A 15,671-nucleotide genomic window follows, 5' to 3' on the forward strand; every position below is an offset into this window, starting at 1 on the left:
TTGGAACGCAGGCTAACGCCCTATCCACTGAGCCAACCCTCTAGGGCTAGTTGTTTTTTTAATCAGAAAATTATAAATGAATTTCTCTTGTTTTATTTTGCACCACTATATCCTGACTGCCATATATCTGTAATTGATATCCTTAACCTACTGACTTAGATAGAAGGATAAAATAGGGATTATAAAGTTATTTGTGTTTAGTGATTTCTAATTAAATATATTCATTGTAATTCCATTATGTCCTGTGTGTCAGCCACTCTTCAGTTAATATATTACATGTTTTCCTGTTCTTTTAGCATATTGAGTACCGTTTGAAAGTATCTCTGCCTTGTGATCTTGGAGCAGCTCTAACCGATGGTGTTGTTCTTTGCCATTTGGCCAATCATGTGTGGCCTCGATCTGTCCCAAGTATTCACGTTCCCTCACCAGCTGTAGTAAGTTTATTATGTTAAAAAATGTTGGCTGTTCATCAGACATTTATTAAGTACAATGGCAGGCATTGTGCAGAATGCTAGAGATGCAAATATGAATAGTGCAGTCCCTACCTCCCTACCCTTCTACTAGAGAAGAAAATGGGCACATAGACAATGACTTACAGCAGTGTGCGAAATGTTAGAAGAGAGGTCTGTAAAAGGTGTGCAATAGGAGTACAAAAAATGGATCACTTATTTCTGCCTGAGGAATTCAGTAAGGCCCTTCCAGAAGAGGTAAAATTGTAGGAATTCTGACATAGTATTTCTAGATTTGAAAGATAAGGAAGATCATGGCACATTCAAGGAATTTTAACTTGTTCAGATTGATCCTGCACAAGGTGTGGGTGCAAATGGCAGGATATGTAGCTAGAGAGGTAAGGCAAAGGCCAGCACCTGTTTTTGAAATAAAATTTTATTGGAACACAGTCCCACTTACTTGTTTATATATTATATGTTACTTTCAGGCTATTAACAGAATTGAGTAATTACAACAGATCATATGGCCCTCAAGACTAACATTTATTTGATCCTTTAAGAAAAAGTTTGCTGACTCTGATCTAGAGCATTGAGTTTATAAAGCAACTGGCAAGAATATTTTTAACATTAGCAAAATTTTTAAAACTTTGCTAGTAACATCACATTTTTCTTCCTTTGCAGCCTAAATTGTCAATAGCAAAATGCAGGCGAAATGTGGAGAATTTCCTAGAAGCTTGCAGAAAAATTGGTGTGCCTCAGGTAATAAATTCATCATTTTTATATTGCTTAAATAGATGGTTATTATTTTCCTAAAATCTTTCAGAAATGCAAGTATCTATAACCTTATAGGGCTAGCTTTGAACTAAACCGATCATTACTAACATGATTTTGTGTTCCTAGAGGCAATCAGTATACTTTGAGCATTTTTCCTTAATAATTTCCAAGGACCAAGCAAAAAAATCATACACATATAAATTTATTTATTTATTTATTTATTTATTTATTTATTTACTTTAAATCGTTATTATTGAAAGTATTACATATGTCCCCTTTCCCCCATTAACTCTCTCCAGCTCACCCCCACATATAATTTTAAATGTATTGTAATAACTAATGCTAATAATCAAAAATAGTTATTCTGACATTTTCCTAAATATTCCCACTTGCTCTTTGACTTGTAATACATCTTCATGCATAATAGAGTCTGTGTTTCAAAATAAGTGCATCTTCGATTGAGAATGCTTCAGTGAGTTTCAAGTATTTCACACTTGTAATACTTTTCTTATTTGTTTATTTTGAAATAATTTTAGACTTAGAGAAATGTTGCAAAAATATCTCAGAGAGTTATTGTGTACACTTCACCCAGGTTCCTCTACTGGTAACATCTATATAAACATAGTACGCATCCGGACTAACACACACTGGGACAGTGCTGTTAACTGAATTACAGACTTGGTTCAGATTTCCCTTTTTCCCACCAAGCTCTAATGCTTTGGAATTTAGCATTTAGCACCCAGAGGCCATTTCTAGGCTCTTGTCCTACTATTGAGATTTATTGCCTCTGACTTCTTCAGTCACAGCTTTATTGCCTTTAATAGTGCAAAAAATTAAACTTTATAGATGTGATTAAGGGATATGAACTTGATACACTTTTTATTCATTTTACCCTTTTAAAAACAATTATGTTAAACCAACTAAGCATGATACTCTTTTTTTTAATTTATTTTTTATTTTTATTTTATTTATTTATTTATTTATTTTTTATTGCTTAAAGTATTACAAAGGGTATTACATATGTCTCCTTTTTTCTCCCGCCCTTGACAATCCCCTGGCCTCCCCTACCCCCCAGTGTCTTATGTCCATTGGTTATGCTTATATGCATAAGCATGATACTCTTAAGAAATATAATATTTAGGGAGAGATCAACCAAAGGACTTATATGCAAGCATATAGGCCTAACCAATGGACGCGGACATCGGGGGGGTGGGGGCATGAGCGGGGGATGGGGGTAATGTGGGGATAAGGACACATATGTAATATCTTAAACAATAAAAAAATATATATTTATAAAAAAGAAATTAATATTTAATGAAATTAAATTTATAGAAATAAACAACTTGGTAACATTTTATACTTTTTTTTCATTAACCACAGTCATTACAGTTCCTGTCATCATTTTCTCCTTCAAGGAGAAAAACATGATTCTTCTATCTTCTTAATCAGAAACCCAGTATTGGCCCCCGGATTCAACGATTCCACTCTTTTTCTTGAAGTTAAGCCCTTGTCCTAATAGCTTTCACAACAGTGACTCTTTTTTTACCCAGCTCACCATTCCTGTCTCTTCACTAGCCATGACTTGCGAAGGGTTCAGCATCACTTGTCCAATGAGCAGTTTTCTCTTTCAGCTCTTTCACATGTTGCAAAGTGGAAGAGAAAGAGCTCAGCTCCATAGAGCGTCTGCATTAGTCAATGTGTTTTTTCCTCCTTTTATTAAGTAGATCGTGATTCTACTATGTATTTTTCACTTTTTTCTTTTGTGTTTATTTTTTAAGAATTACAAAATGAAAGAATTGAAATATGTTTGGTGGTAGTTAGCAAGGACCTTTAATTGCTATATGAACAAATTCAAAAATTTTTTCCATTTTCATATCATAGTTTCCTAAAGGCTCATCATCTCATAGAACAAACCTTTTTTTAATGTATTAATAAGTTTTCTAAACGAATAGCATGCATTTTCTCCAAATTAACAAGCAGGTTCTAATACTCAGATGTTCACATTAACATTCAATGCTTCCTTTTTGTCTACTGAATATGTTCCTACCTGGTCATCACATTACACAAGCATGCCCAGTACCTGCCCGCTTACATACCATCATGTCCTGAACAAAAGAATGTCATGGGTTGGCACAGGGAATGGCAACCAGAGAAAAGATATGAGTGATTAAAGAGAGCATACATAGAGGAATGCGGAAAACAGCCCTAAACAGCAAGACATGTTAGTAGCATTAACCTATGTCAAGCCTGTTGAAAATACTGTGTTTACCAGTGTTTATAGTCATGGGACCTGTATTCTGGGCTTTATGGAACCATCATCTACCTCAAATTTAAAGTGCATACACTGAAATTCTTCAGAATGTACCTGCAATCAGCGAAATACAGTGCCTTAAAGCATGCATTTAATTCAGCATTTGCCAAGCAGTGAATAGTATTTATTGTGGGCCAGGTTGTCCCTATTCATACCAGAACTGTGCTATTTGAAGTCAGGAGGTAGAAAGCAGTATAATTTTAAAATACTGGATGGTTAGAAAGGGTTTCTTAACATATCCTTCCTCTCCCTCACTTCCCCACCTGAAGGGGGAAATGGACATTCCACATAGGCCACCTCTTCCTCTCCTCTGCCTCTACTCTCTACCACCACTGCCACCACCACCACCACTTTTAGATGGGTTCCTGTTATGCTGCAACTTCTGCTAAAAAAAAAAAAAATGAGTCATTTGCTTAGAACAAAGTGAAGGAAAATGAATGAATATACAAACTCATAGGTTCAAACTAGCATTCTCAGGTCCTTCTGCTAAGAAGGAAAGAGAAAGCCTTTGCCTCCTCTTCCTCGGTTTCCCCTGCTTCTGGGCGCTCTGAATTACTGCACATCCCCATTTATCTGTTTGACTTGTAAAGAAAATTGGGGATGTAAAAATGATCACCTTTGAAATTGTATAATGTAAAATTTAATATTATAAATATTAATATCAGATTCTATGTATAAAAGGCAATTTCCCTTCTCAATATAATTTTAAGTGTTTACAAGGTAAGTTATGAATAAAATATTAAAGAATAAGGTGACTATGCCCTAACCGGTTTGGCTCAGTGGATAGAGCGTCGGCCTGTGGACTCAAGGGTCCCAGGTTCGATTCCAGTCAAGGACATGTACCTTGGTAGCAGGCACATCCCCAGTAGGGAGTGTGCAGGAGGCAGCTGATCGATGTTTCTCTCCCATCAATGTTTATAACTCTCTATCCCTCTCCCTTCCTCTCTGTAAAAAATCAATAAAATATATTTTTTTTAAAAAGAATAAGGTGACTATTAAAAACTTCTGATAAGATTGGGCATGTGGGTATTCTTTTTATTACTTTGCTTTTATTAGATATGTTACATTTGAAAAACTAGTGGGTGATAAAAATTTCTATGTGAGTTCAATATCTTGTGTACTAAAATTATTATATGTTATGTGTTGAGTATTTTCTTGCTATCACGTCCAACGATATATTTACTTATTTAATTTCTTCATCTATGAACTGGAGGGTTTGGGTTATCTCTGAGACCTTTGTGGTGTAGCTTCATTTTGCACATATTAGTGAAGACTTGATTAAGATGGGCTTGCCTTGGTTTTAGAGGAATACCAAATCATCCAGTATACCTGACCAGCTAGTGAATTTCTCTGATTATTAGGCTTTCCTCCTTTTTGAACCTTCTCAATTTACCTGGCTTTCTCTGAAAACTTCTTTCTCCTCAGCCTGCTCCCAGGTTTTGTCCATGTTTTCTGAGAAACCTATTTTTTTTTGTTACTGAGGAAGAATGAGATCTGAGAAAGAGGTTCCCTCACGAACCCTCACTGCTCTCAGGCCTCCCTCAGCCAGCAGCCAGTGCTGTTCATTGTATCCTGAATGTTCACACCAGTCACCATTCCAGCCAATTTTATTCTGCTATTTTGTAGTAAAATCAAACTCAGCACACAGAGGTGTCTTTGTAGCTTTGTTTTTCAGCATTTTTTTTCATTCGTCATAATAAAAAATGTTAGATGTGTTTCCGTGAGAATGATTGTGAGATGATCATATTGAATTCTATACTCAAATCTGTATTTCCGATCCACTGACTTTGTTTTTCTGTTTCCTTTCCTGCTCACACTTTGGACAGGACAATCTTTGTTCCCCTTCTGACATCCTTCAGCTAAACCTCAGCGTTAAAAGAACGGTTGAAACACTACTTTCTCTTGGGGCACATTCAGAAGAATCCAGTTTTGTCTGTCTGTCTATCCAGCTTTTGGGTTTTGTGGCATTTTATTGTATTTTAATGTTAACTCTCTGTATGCTTTATTACTGGACCTTCCCCCTCTAGCTGGAAGATTGCATTCCAGTGGTTTTTCACCTCATTCCTGGGCTTGGTCAAGGAGGTTTGTTTCTCATTCAGAAATATTTACATATGTGCTTTTATTTTCCTGGCCATCGAAGAATTAACCCCTAAAGTAGATAAATCCTTTCCTCATATGTCCAGATGAGCAGCCCATCGCGTTAGTCAGTAAGCATTTATGGAGACTAACAAAGAGTAAAAGACCAGCATTTTTTCTCCTGATTATTCATCCATTCTCCTGGCCTGTGGCCTTGTTTCTGTTAAGTGCTGAAGTGTTTCTACTAACACAGTCTTGAGCCTGTCTTAGAATATGACTAAGAACTCTAGTTCCAAAGGACATAATAACATTCCCATCAGGCTGTTTTCCGTGCCTGACACACTTTTCAGTGTTGAAATTGTGAGTTGCCGAACCTCTTTAACAGATGCTCATACGGAAAATAGCTGTGCCCTTTCTGGTTTGTAGGGCCTGTGCTCACTTAAATCTCTGCACTGAACTGTGCCCTGAAGTCTCCCTTTGGCTGTCTGGGCATCTGGAAGGCACTAGTTATTTAACCTTAATAATTTTAATTTGATCAGCATGGTCAGTCCAAAATCATGTAGCTTCTCTAGATTGCTATTCTGAGCCTAGTGTATACATTTTAAACAGTACACAACAAGCAAGTGATCTAGAGCTGACTTTGCAGGGGTAGGCAGCTGTCCAGATTTACTATGTGTTTATCTTTAATTGAGCTTCATTTCTAGAATCCTATTGAGAATTTAAAATCAGAATTTATGTAATTCCCAATACCATTTGAACCATCTTAATAGGTGAACTTGTATTTATAGGCTGTTGAGGAGATTGTATCTGAACAGTAGGTAAAGTATTAGGCAGCAGTCTCTGTTCTGTACCCAAGGCAATGAATAGAGTCGTTTTAGAACATCCTGTAGAAGTCAGCCTGGAGGTTTGATTGCTTTCAGTTTCTTCTATATTAAATGAGACAGTTACTTACAACATTTAAAACTGTTTACTGTTGGTGCTGAAACATTGAACACTGTGTTGGAAACTTTAGTTTAAATAGTAGTAGTGCCTTCCAGAGTTTGGGGGAGGGGAAGTGTCAGATGTTTCTGAGTCAGAGATCATTCAGTTCTGTGGAATTTTTTCCTTTTGAAAAAATACCTGATAAAAAACACATTGTCTCGTGTGTGGTTTGAAGGGCGTAATTGTGCATTCTTTTCGGAACACATGGTTTCTCTGGGCCAGCTGGAAGGTAACTGTGCATCTGGAAAGCATAGCCTCTGAGGACATGTGTCAGTCACATGGCGCACAGGCCGTAGGGCACTCAGAGAAGAGATCAGGGAACTGGCCTCAGAGAGACTAGGTCTCTGCCAAGAGCAAAACCCTGAAAGTTCATTTTAAGTATAGATAGCCTATACATGCAGTTGTACTCAAAGTATTTATACAAAGTTGATCATTTAAAAGAGCAAAAGATTGCAGTTACCTTTTTCTTTTTTATCGGGTATTTTTTTAAAAGAAAGAAGCATATAAGGACCAATAATTGCTCAGTATTATTGCTATATTTTTTATTGCAACTGACTTTGTAAAACTTCCTAATATAGTAAGTGTTAATGAAAAGCTGAGAAAAGTTCAGTTATCTTTTTTAATAAGTATGTATAATTTCTTTTTAATGAAACCAGAATTCCACTTTCTGTCCAGTTTCTTCCCATAATCCCTGCCTGGTATGAAAGCCCTGGTTTTCACAATCAGGACTGTAATGCAGAGAGTAGGCATCCCACTAGTGCAGCCTGAGTGATGGCATCAATAATCTCACATTCCTAGTGTGTGTGATGTCCAAAGTGCTTTCTCCTACAGGCTAAGCCATCTGGTATAACTTGTAATCTTTTCTCTTTCACCTGCCTGGTTTGACTAATTTACATTGCTCTTTTATTTATCAGAGATAAAGATGTTGCTTTCACTCCATAGTATTCTGCTTATCCTGTTGTTTGTGTAAGTGTATGTAACATGTCCATTTTCCATTTTGCAAAACAATCTTATGTATTGTTAGTTGTGTTAATAAAGTGATAGTGTCAGATATCATCTCTGTGTACCTCATATTAACAGAGGTCATTTTCCCAGGTACTGACTTTTCACATCTCAGTTGATTATTATTATTAGAGAAGAGATGCTTATTTTTTTTTCTTTTCAGTTCTGTGATGTTCATCCTACTTTCTTTTGTGTTTGTTTTTATGTCACGTTTTCCCATTTCAGGAGCAATTATGTTTGCCTCTCCACATTTTAGAAGAGAAAGGTTTGAGCCAGGTTGCAGTGACGGTCCAGGCTCTCCTGGCACTCGCCCCACCCAAGCAGCAGCAGCACCAGTTATCTGCTGTTTAAGGACTCCCAGCACTCCGGGTATTGCCTGGCCAAAACGGAACAGGACAACACCATCACGCTGCCAGCCGTCTGCTTAAACAGAGCTCTAACATGTTCTTAAAAGGGACTGTTTCCATGATTCCTAACAGGAATATTTTGCTTCATTTCTCCATTTTAGGGGAGGTTATATCCATTTCCATTGAATTGTTTTTGAAGACCCGGTTGGTTTTCACAAATGAAATGTAATCCTGTCATTGCTGAGAACCAACACTGATGCCTAACCTGGCTATGCTTTCCTGGAGCGAAGGGTTTCCCCGCACACCAGAGAGCTCAGAGGATAGTTCGCTCTCCTGAAGGCACAGACAGGCTGTTACCTTACCTGTTCCCAAGACGTCTAGCGCACTGGTTTCTAAACGTGGTTGTTCAGTAGAGTCTCCTGGAGCATTTGCTAACATACAGGTCCTATTCAGTAGAGTCTAGTATGGCCTGGATATTTGCATTTTCAACAAACATTCCAGGTATTTCATGTAATAGACACAACCGTTCCAAGCTAGATATTTGTATGATTGGGGGAAGTAATGACTCCACTGTTTTTCAGCCACATTTAAAATCAAAAGCTATATGATGACTACTTGGACTTTTTGTCCAAGGCAAAACAAAAAATGTAGAAGGCCTAGATTTTGTATAGTAAAACAATGGAACAAAGTTGTATTTAAGCCCAGTGTCCTAGGCCCTGGACTGTTCCAAATCCTCGGGCCAGTAACCTGCGCTAAGCAGCATTTGCTTTGACTTCCTTGAGCCCCCCCTCCCTCTTCAGCCCCCATGCTGCGCCCAGAATCCCTGGGCCTGCCAACACCTTCCAGTCACAGCAGTACACTTCCAGCTCCCCGACTAATGGAAGACCATGAAAACAAAGCAGAAGGAATAAGGGAACAGCCAAGAGTCTTCTCTTTCTTTCAGGTAACTGTCAGTTCCAGTGGCTGAACTAAAGCGCTTGCGGCATCTTAAAAACAGCTGGCTGCCTTTTCATCCCGCTCCACCACTAGTGCCTGTTCCCCCAATTGTGTGGAATAGAAGGGCCCGAGGTCTCTGCAGCACAAAGCCAGGGGCCGCTATCTAAGCCTCTGGGGGGAGTTTAACCCTCGTGAGTCTTTCTTCCTCTATATTTTGAACCCTTTTTAGTTGTCGGTGGTATGTTTTGGTCACTGTCTTTATAAACCAAGTAAATAGCATAAGTGAAAATACTAATTATCTAGGGTTTTTTTTTCTGTTGTTGACTATTCTGGGTTTTCTTTACCAATGCATGCATTTGAGCATAATGTTCTCACTCTTTTTATCATGTAAACGCAGCATCTAAAAGTAACTTTGGATAAAATAATGTTTAGTATCTGATAAATCAGTGTTTTCTACTGTTCTCATAAGGAAACAAGTTCATCAGAACATTACCACTAGTCCTAGTTTAAAATTATATAACACAGAACATCTGCACTCAAAGCCCAATGCTTAGGGTCCTCACAGAACAAAGTAAAATGTCTCTTAAGTGCTTAGAGCCAGACCCATTAACAGTTCCAAACACACCCACCAATCATGTGACTTGTTTAGAATTTAGTTACATGTATTTTTAAACTATAGGTATTTTTCCTTCTAGTCAACGTTAAACCTCAGTACTACTTCCAAATCATAGCGAGCCATTTGAATGAAACTCAGCAAAGGACAGGACTCTGTCACATATTATGCAAGGAATAATCCCAGAAGACATACCTAATGCAACATTCAGAACATTTGCAACTAATTTTCCCAGAGGAATAAATGGAAATTTTAATTTATTTCAAATTTTACACATAGCATGAAACCTGTTAATGTGTTTTTATCAAATTTTACATTTGAATTGCTAGAAAAAAATTGTACAGTTTTTGTTGATGATGAAAGGAAAATATCAAATGTATTGAATTTCTTTTCTGTGTCAAGATGAGAAAACAAATCATGATTTTTTTTGTTGAAAATTATTTGTATTCAGTATTTTATTTGTACCTTTGGGTTTGTTTTTGCTTTTTATTTTAAGCCTTATTGAGGTAAAATTTATATGTCACAAAATTCTGTTGCTTTATAGTAATGTGCAATTTTTTAAGTTGTACCTTTGTTTTTTTTAACTGAAAAATACGGTTTAACATTTAGCCTTGCCAGATACTAATGAAGATGACTTTGTAACAGTCCCACCTAACCATTTATTTATGAACTTCCTATTGAAGCAGCAACCTTCCCAGTGCTGAAGTGTGAAGGAAGAAAAGGCTGTGCCCACCCACCTGGGCCCTGCCAACTACAGGGATTGTAAGTCAGCGGGTTTCTGGACTTTCAAACTCATAAATGCTCGGCACTCCAAACCATTTTTCTCTGGAAACAACTCGTAGGAGGAGGAGGCTTACTAGTAGGTCACTTTTCTTTATAAAAATACAGTCTTACAGCCAATCAAGGAATCTGATTTCTCTTAGTTGCTATTGCTCAGCAGTGACGAATGATGTGCCTATGCTGATGAGTGTGATGAATTTTTAAAAACTAAGCACTTAAATGGTTATAGAAATGAAGGAAAACATGGATATTTTGAAGGTTTTTTATATACATATTGCAGTGAGATGGTTTACAGCAGATTTTATTTCTGAAAATGTTGTAAACATGTAATTAGTAAAAGAATTTGTGAAATGTTGTCCTATATTTGTATGTCTGTAAATATGATGCGTAAGTTCTAACTATAAATATGTCAATATCATGTATGTTATTTTAAATTGCCTGTATGCCACCTTACACTTCCACATTAAAATAAAAACCAACACTTCAATAGCATGAGATAAAGGCTGATTGGAAATGTTCTTATCTAAAGCATGGTTTCCTTGGCAAAAATGAAAGCGTATCTAATTTCCCGAAGGAATGTCAGGTCAGGAGAAGCTGGGTTCTCATAATGGCCCTGAAGATCAGAATGTGCTGTAAAGAGGAAGCATGGAAATCAGTAGTGCCCTGTGTTTGGACTTGGATATAAGGTTTTTTTATTAACACATGAAATATATGTGACTCTTTGAGACAATTTTTTTCTCTCAGAAACTACCGGTTGTGCCATTGGAAAAGCTTTAACATCCCAAGACATTCTATTTTGATTAAGCAGAACATGAATGACGCAGCGGGCTCATTCTTTTTTAGGGAAGAGGGAGGATGACCAACAATCAGCTTAATGTTGCAGGCACAGGTTAGGTATTTTCACATGCTTTGTCTCTTAGTCTTAATACCCCTTAAGGGGAGAATTGTTGAGTAAGCAAAATAGGTATAGACCCTAGTGTCTCAATTATCAAAAATATCTCCAAACTAGTCTTCCAGGGAACCTGTGTCCCCCATCTTTACCTGGTTGGGTTATGCTATCTCATTTCTATCATTTCTGGGAAATGTAAATTATCCTTACCTACTTCCCAGAAAAGGAGCTGAAGCTAAACCACCATCAGCCCCTAATAAAAACACTAAAGTGATGATAAATCTAAAAGGCAGGAAGGAACCAACCTTTAATAAAACTTCACTACATATGTATATTATGCTGGACACTTTATAAACATCATCTGGTAATTCCTATTGAACACTTCACTTTTGCTCATAGAGCATTTTCACTATCGACCAATTGAATAAAATCAGAATCAGAGACATATTACAGGAATTACTGAAGTTTTAATGCATTACTCCTAACAGCCTGAGTTTTTTCCTGGTAAGAAAGGGCAAGAGGAATCTTCACAAGGCTCCTACAAAGACTTCCCAGCAAAAAATTTTCAAGATATGAACAAGCCCTGAATCAATGCTATAATCTTAATTTCATGGTTTAAAACTGATATAATAGGCAAAGTGAAATAACCAGGCCGCACCTGGGAATGTCCAAATCAGAAACTACCTGTAGATGAGTTATTTGATGATAATGTTTCTTATTCCCTTCAAGTCCTTCCCACCTTCAGAATGCCAGAGGAAAAGACAGAAGATACTTGGTCATTATCTCTTGCTTCTCTGTCTGTCTTTGCCTCTACCTTTACCTTTTGAATTCTTGCCATCATCTTTATCCTTCCTAGGCAATCTGAAACCACCAATTTCATTCCGTACTATAATGCCTCGCCACCAGGCCTGGAGCTGGAAGAGAAAGGGGAGTGGGAACAATTTATAGTGCCTGACAAGCTGCATTCTTCCTACATAAGAGATTGGGTTTTAATAAAGTAACTTGTATCTGAAGAATGGACTGAGAAATGGGTGTGCCAAGCATGCCCTCCCTACAGCAATGCTCCCCAGTTGTGCAGGACCCGGAGCTTAAGCCATGGACTCTGAAGTTCTCAAGGAGTAAAAATAAAAGGAACCTTTTTCTTACACTTAGAAACCTGACTCCATTGTACTTCTCTTTACAAACATACTTTTCCATCTTACAACCATTTGATCCAAGTTTAAAATGTGCAGGTAGCCCTAGCCCGTTTGTCTCAGTGGATAGAGCGTGGCCTGCAGACTGAAGGTCCCGGGTTCTATTCCGGTCAAGGGCACATGCCTGGGTTGCAGGCTCAATCCCCAGTGTGGGGCGTGCAGGAGGCAGTCGATCAATGATTCTCCCTCATCATTGATGTTTCTATATCTCCTCCCTTCCTCTCTAAAATCAATAAAAATATATTTTTAAATAAATAAAATGCAAATAATCTAGATGATTTTAACAGACTTCTGGTGCACTTCATATCTTTAATGATTGATTAAAAGATCAATACTCATTTTCAAAAAGTAAGCCTTGCATATCTTAGTCATTAGAGACAACTGTTCTGGGCTACTTTAAAATCACACTCAGGCCCTGGCCGGTTTGGCTCAGTGGATAGATCAGGGGTCCTCAAACTATGGCCCACGGGCCACATGCAAATACAAATATTGTATTGTTCCTGTTTTGTTTTTTTACTTCAAAATAAGATATGTGCAGTGTGCATAGGAATTTGTTCATAGTTGTTTTTTTAAACTATAGTCCGGCCCTCCAACGGTCTGAGGGACAGTGAACTGGCCCCCTGTTTAAAAAGTTTGAGGACCCCTGGGATAGAGCGTTGGCCTGAGGACTCAAGGGTCCCGGGTTCGATTCCGGTCAAGGACATGTACCTAGGTTGCAGGTACATACCCAGTAGGGAGTGTGCAGGAGGCAGCTGATTGATGTTTCTCTCTCATCGATGTTTCTGACACTCTATCCCTCTCCCTTCCTCTCTGTAAAAAATCAATAAAAAATATATATATTTTTAAAAATCACACTCAGCCCTAAAGACTGAAAACAAATCCACCAGCAAAAAAAAAAAAAAAAAAAAAGGTGGCCTTCCACTAGTTCTTAGGTTTTTGCTCTCAGTCAAGGAATCCTGACAAATAGAAAACACCATAGGAGCTCAATAAATACTAACTGTACATATGACTCTCCTAATGGAAAGCTCAAGTTTGGATTTGGTTACCTGGTCCTGAATGCATGTTAAAGCTTTTTAAAAAAATATATTTATATTGATTTCAGAGAGGAAGGGAGAGATAGAAACATCAATGATGAGAGAGAATCACTGATTGTCTGCCTCCTGCACACCCCTTACTGGGGATCGAACCTGCAACCTGGGTATGTGCCCTTGACTGGAAACAAACCTGGGACCCTTCAGTCTGCAGGCCGACACTCTGTCCACTCAGCCAAACCAGCTAGGGCTAAAGCTTACTTTTTTAATCCACCCCTAATACATATCCCAAACTACAGCCTGCATATTATTCTATCTCCACAGGTACTCCTCTTTCAGAGACAAGGACGATCCTCAAAACAAGTTTCAGTTCAGTTGATGTTATTTTTGCTTGATATTTCCTAGAATCTGACCTGCCAGTTAAAGCATCACGAATATATAGACATTCATATAAAATCAAAACTTTTTTTGTCTAAACTTACCCCCTCTACCTTTTTTGAAAACGGCTCTCATCAGAATCTGGCAGATAGCCTGGGCTAACTTATAAACAGGACTTTCAGAAGCAGTATAATATTAGAACTCTGTCAAGAGCTGTTTTGGTTAGCCCGGCTTGTATGGCTCAGCTGAGCTTCATCCCATGCACCAATTCAATTCGTGGTCTGGGTTTTGGGCTTGATCCCCAGTAGGGAGTGTACAGGAGGCAGCCAATGGATGTTTCTCTCTCTCCCTCTCCCTTTCTCTAAAAATCAATAAAAACATTTTTTAAAATATTTTTTGGTTAGAAATAGTATCCTTAAATTTGACCTCTGGGCACAAATTCTAGGTTTTGCTTCCCCTGCTAAGCCACCTCCTTTTCCCTGGATTAAAGTTGGAGGAATGGCTTTTTCTGTTAGCTGTCTCCCTGCACCACCGACTGTAGGCCATGTTTCCTCACAGATCTCCTGTTCTGAGTTTGATAATAAATGAGAGGTATTTTGCATTCCTCAACGGTAAGCCAGATGTAGAATTGAAGGGACCCCACAAAGACAATTACGACTTTCTACCTTTACGATGCTCTTTAATTCCAAGAGAGACTGCTCTACTTGCTTCTTGTTCTTCTCCTTTTCTATACGATCTTCAATGATGACGTGTTCATACTCCCTTATCTGCAAAAGTAAACATTAATTATGGTACAGTACTCTTGGCTAAGCTGTGGCCCAGCCAGCCCTGCAGTTTTGATAAAATTTAAACTAAAGCATGCCAAATCTAAAGATAAGCCAAAGGAAAAAATACTTACTGGATTCCTATATTATAAATATGCACATATTAACTTCATAATTGTTCCCACTTGTTTTTCAGTTTGAATAACTCAAATTTACCTGAAAATATTTCATAAAAATGAAATACTAACATGGGATTAATGACCTCAAATTAATGTAGTGTTTTAAGAGCTGTGATAGAATGTACACATGAAGCCATAATTAGAAGCATTTTGGAAATCATAATTCACTTTATGGTCTTCAGAGACCATAAAGTGGAAATCTCAAGAGGTGGTTATGAGGGTCAAATTAAGTTCTACTAGTGTATGTGCAATACTAGTAAAGCGCCTAGGACAGAGTAAGCACTGAGTGTTAGCACTGCTCTTGTTGCCCCCACCATCAATGTTGTTGCATTGTCATCGCTATTATCATGATCATTGAAAAAGAATCCTATGGCCCAGCCAGTGTGGCTCAGTGGTTGAGTCTCAACCTATGAACCAGGAGATCATGGCTCGATTTCCAGTCAGGACACATGCCCAGGTTGCGGGCTTGATCCCCAGGGGGAGGCAGGCAGGAAACAGCCAATCAGTGACTCGCTCTCATCATTGATGTTTCTATCTCTCCCTCTCCCTTACTCTCTGAAATCAATAAAAATATATTTAAGAAAAAGATGGTTTACATCTTCACTTTGTGACCAAAAATAGCATTACCCCAGCTACTGTAACTTAGCTCCACCCACTCCTCAGTGCTCAGCCTTAACTCTTGAAACTCTGCTTCCTTACCAGCCTTGCAAGGTCTTGAAGGCGTGTTAAGTCACTGGCTTTAGCAGATTTGAGAGCATTCAGTTCATTCTGTTTCATTTCTGTGTCCTTATCATATTTCTCCATCCAGAACTCTAGCTTCTCCTCAAGTTTCTATTTGGAAAGAATATTAAATCATGGCTTCTACCAGACACAAAAAAAATCACTTATATAAAGTTCAAGAACAAGCAAAACTTTTCCATAGTGATAGAAGTCAGAATTGTGGCTATTTCTGGAGGAGGGTTGGTTTA

At 38.0% G+C, this 15,671-nt stretch overlaps 2 protein-coding genes across 12 annotated transcripts in view; one reads left to right on the plus strand and one right to left on the minus strand.

Annotated features, from left to right (window-relative positions):
- LRCH3 (leucine rich repeats and calponin homology domain containing 3) overlaps positions 1 to 10,764 on the plus strand; it is a 104,964-nt gene extending 94,200 nt beyond the window's left edge. For 9 of the 10 annotated variants that reach the window (XM_023757328.1, XM_023757322.1, XM_023757324.1 and 6 more), the window contains 3 exons: positions 297 to 434; positions 1,131 to 1,208; positions 7,819 to 10,764. In XM_023757328.1, coding sequence (XP_023613096.1) covers positions 297 to 434; positions 1,131 to 1,208; positions 7,819 to 7,944 — 342 coding nt within the window. In that variant the 3' untranslated portion in view covers positions 7,945 to 10,764. Of the gene's footprint in view, positions 1 to 296; positions 435 to 1,130; positions 1,209 to 2,603; positions 4,245 to 7,818 lie in introns of those variants that run through there. The other variant, XM_023757327.1, reaches the window with a different exon arrangement.
- IQCG (IQ motif containing G) overlaps positions 1 to 15,671 on the minus strand; it is an 85,192-nt gene that overhangs the window by 31,130 nt on the left and 38,391 nt on the right. The window contains exons 8-11 of one of the 2 annotated variants that reach the window (XM_023757338.1): positions 15,403 to 15,534; positions 14,426 to 14,527; positions 11,979 to 12,072; positions 10,764 to 10,899 (exon numbers count right to left, since the gene is read on the minus strand). In XM_023757338.1, coding sequence (XP_023613106.1) covers positions 10,793 to 10,899; positions 11,979 to 12,072; positions 14,426 to 14,527; positions 15,403 to 15,534 — 435 coding nt within the window. In that variant the 3' untranslated portion in view covers positions 10,764 to 10,792. Of the gene's footprint in view, positions 1 to 10,763; positions 10,900 to 11,978; positions 12,073 to 14,425; positions 14,528 to 15,402; positions 15,535 to 15,671 lie in introns of those variants that run through there. The other variant, XM_023757339.1, reaches the window with a different exon arrangement.

The sequence above is a fragment of the Myotis lucifugus genome, unplaced genomic scaffold (assembly GCF_000147115.1).
Source record: "Myotis lucifugus unplaced genomic scaffold, Myoluc2.0 scaffold_105, whole genome shotgun sequence".
NCBI classification, from domain to species: Eukaryota; Metazoa; Chordata; class Mammalia; order Chiroptera; family Vespertilionidae; genus Myotis; species Myotis lucifugus.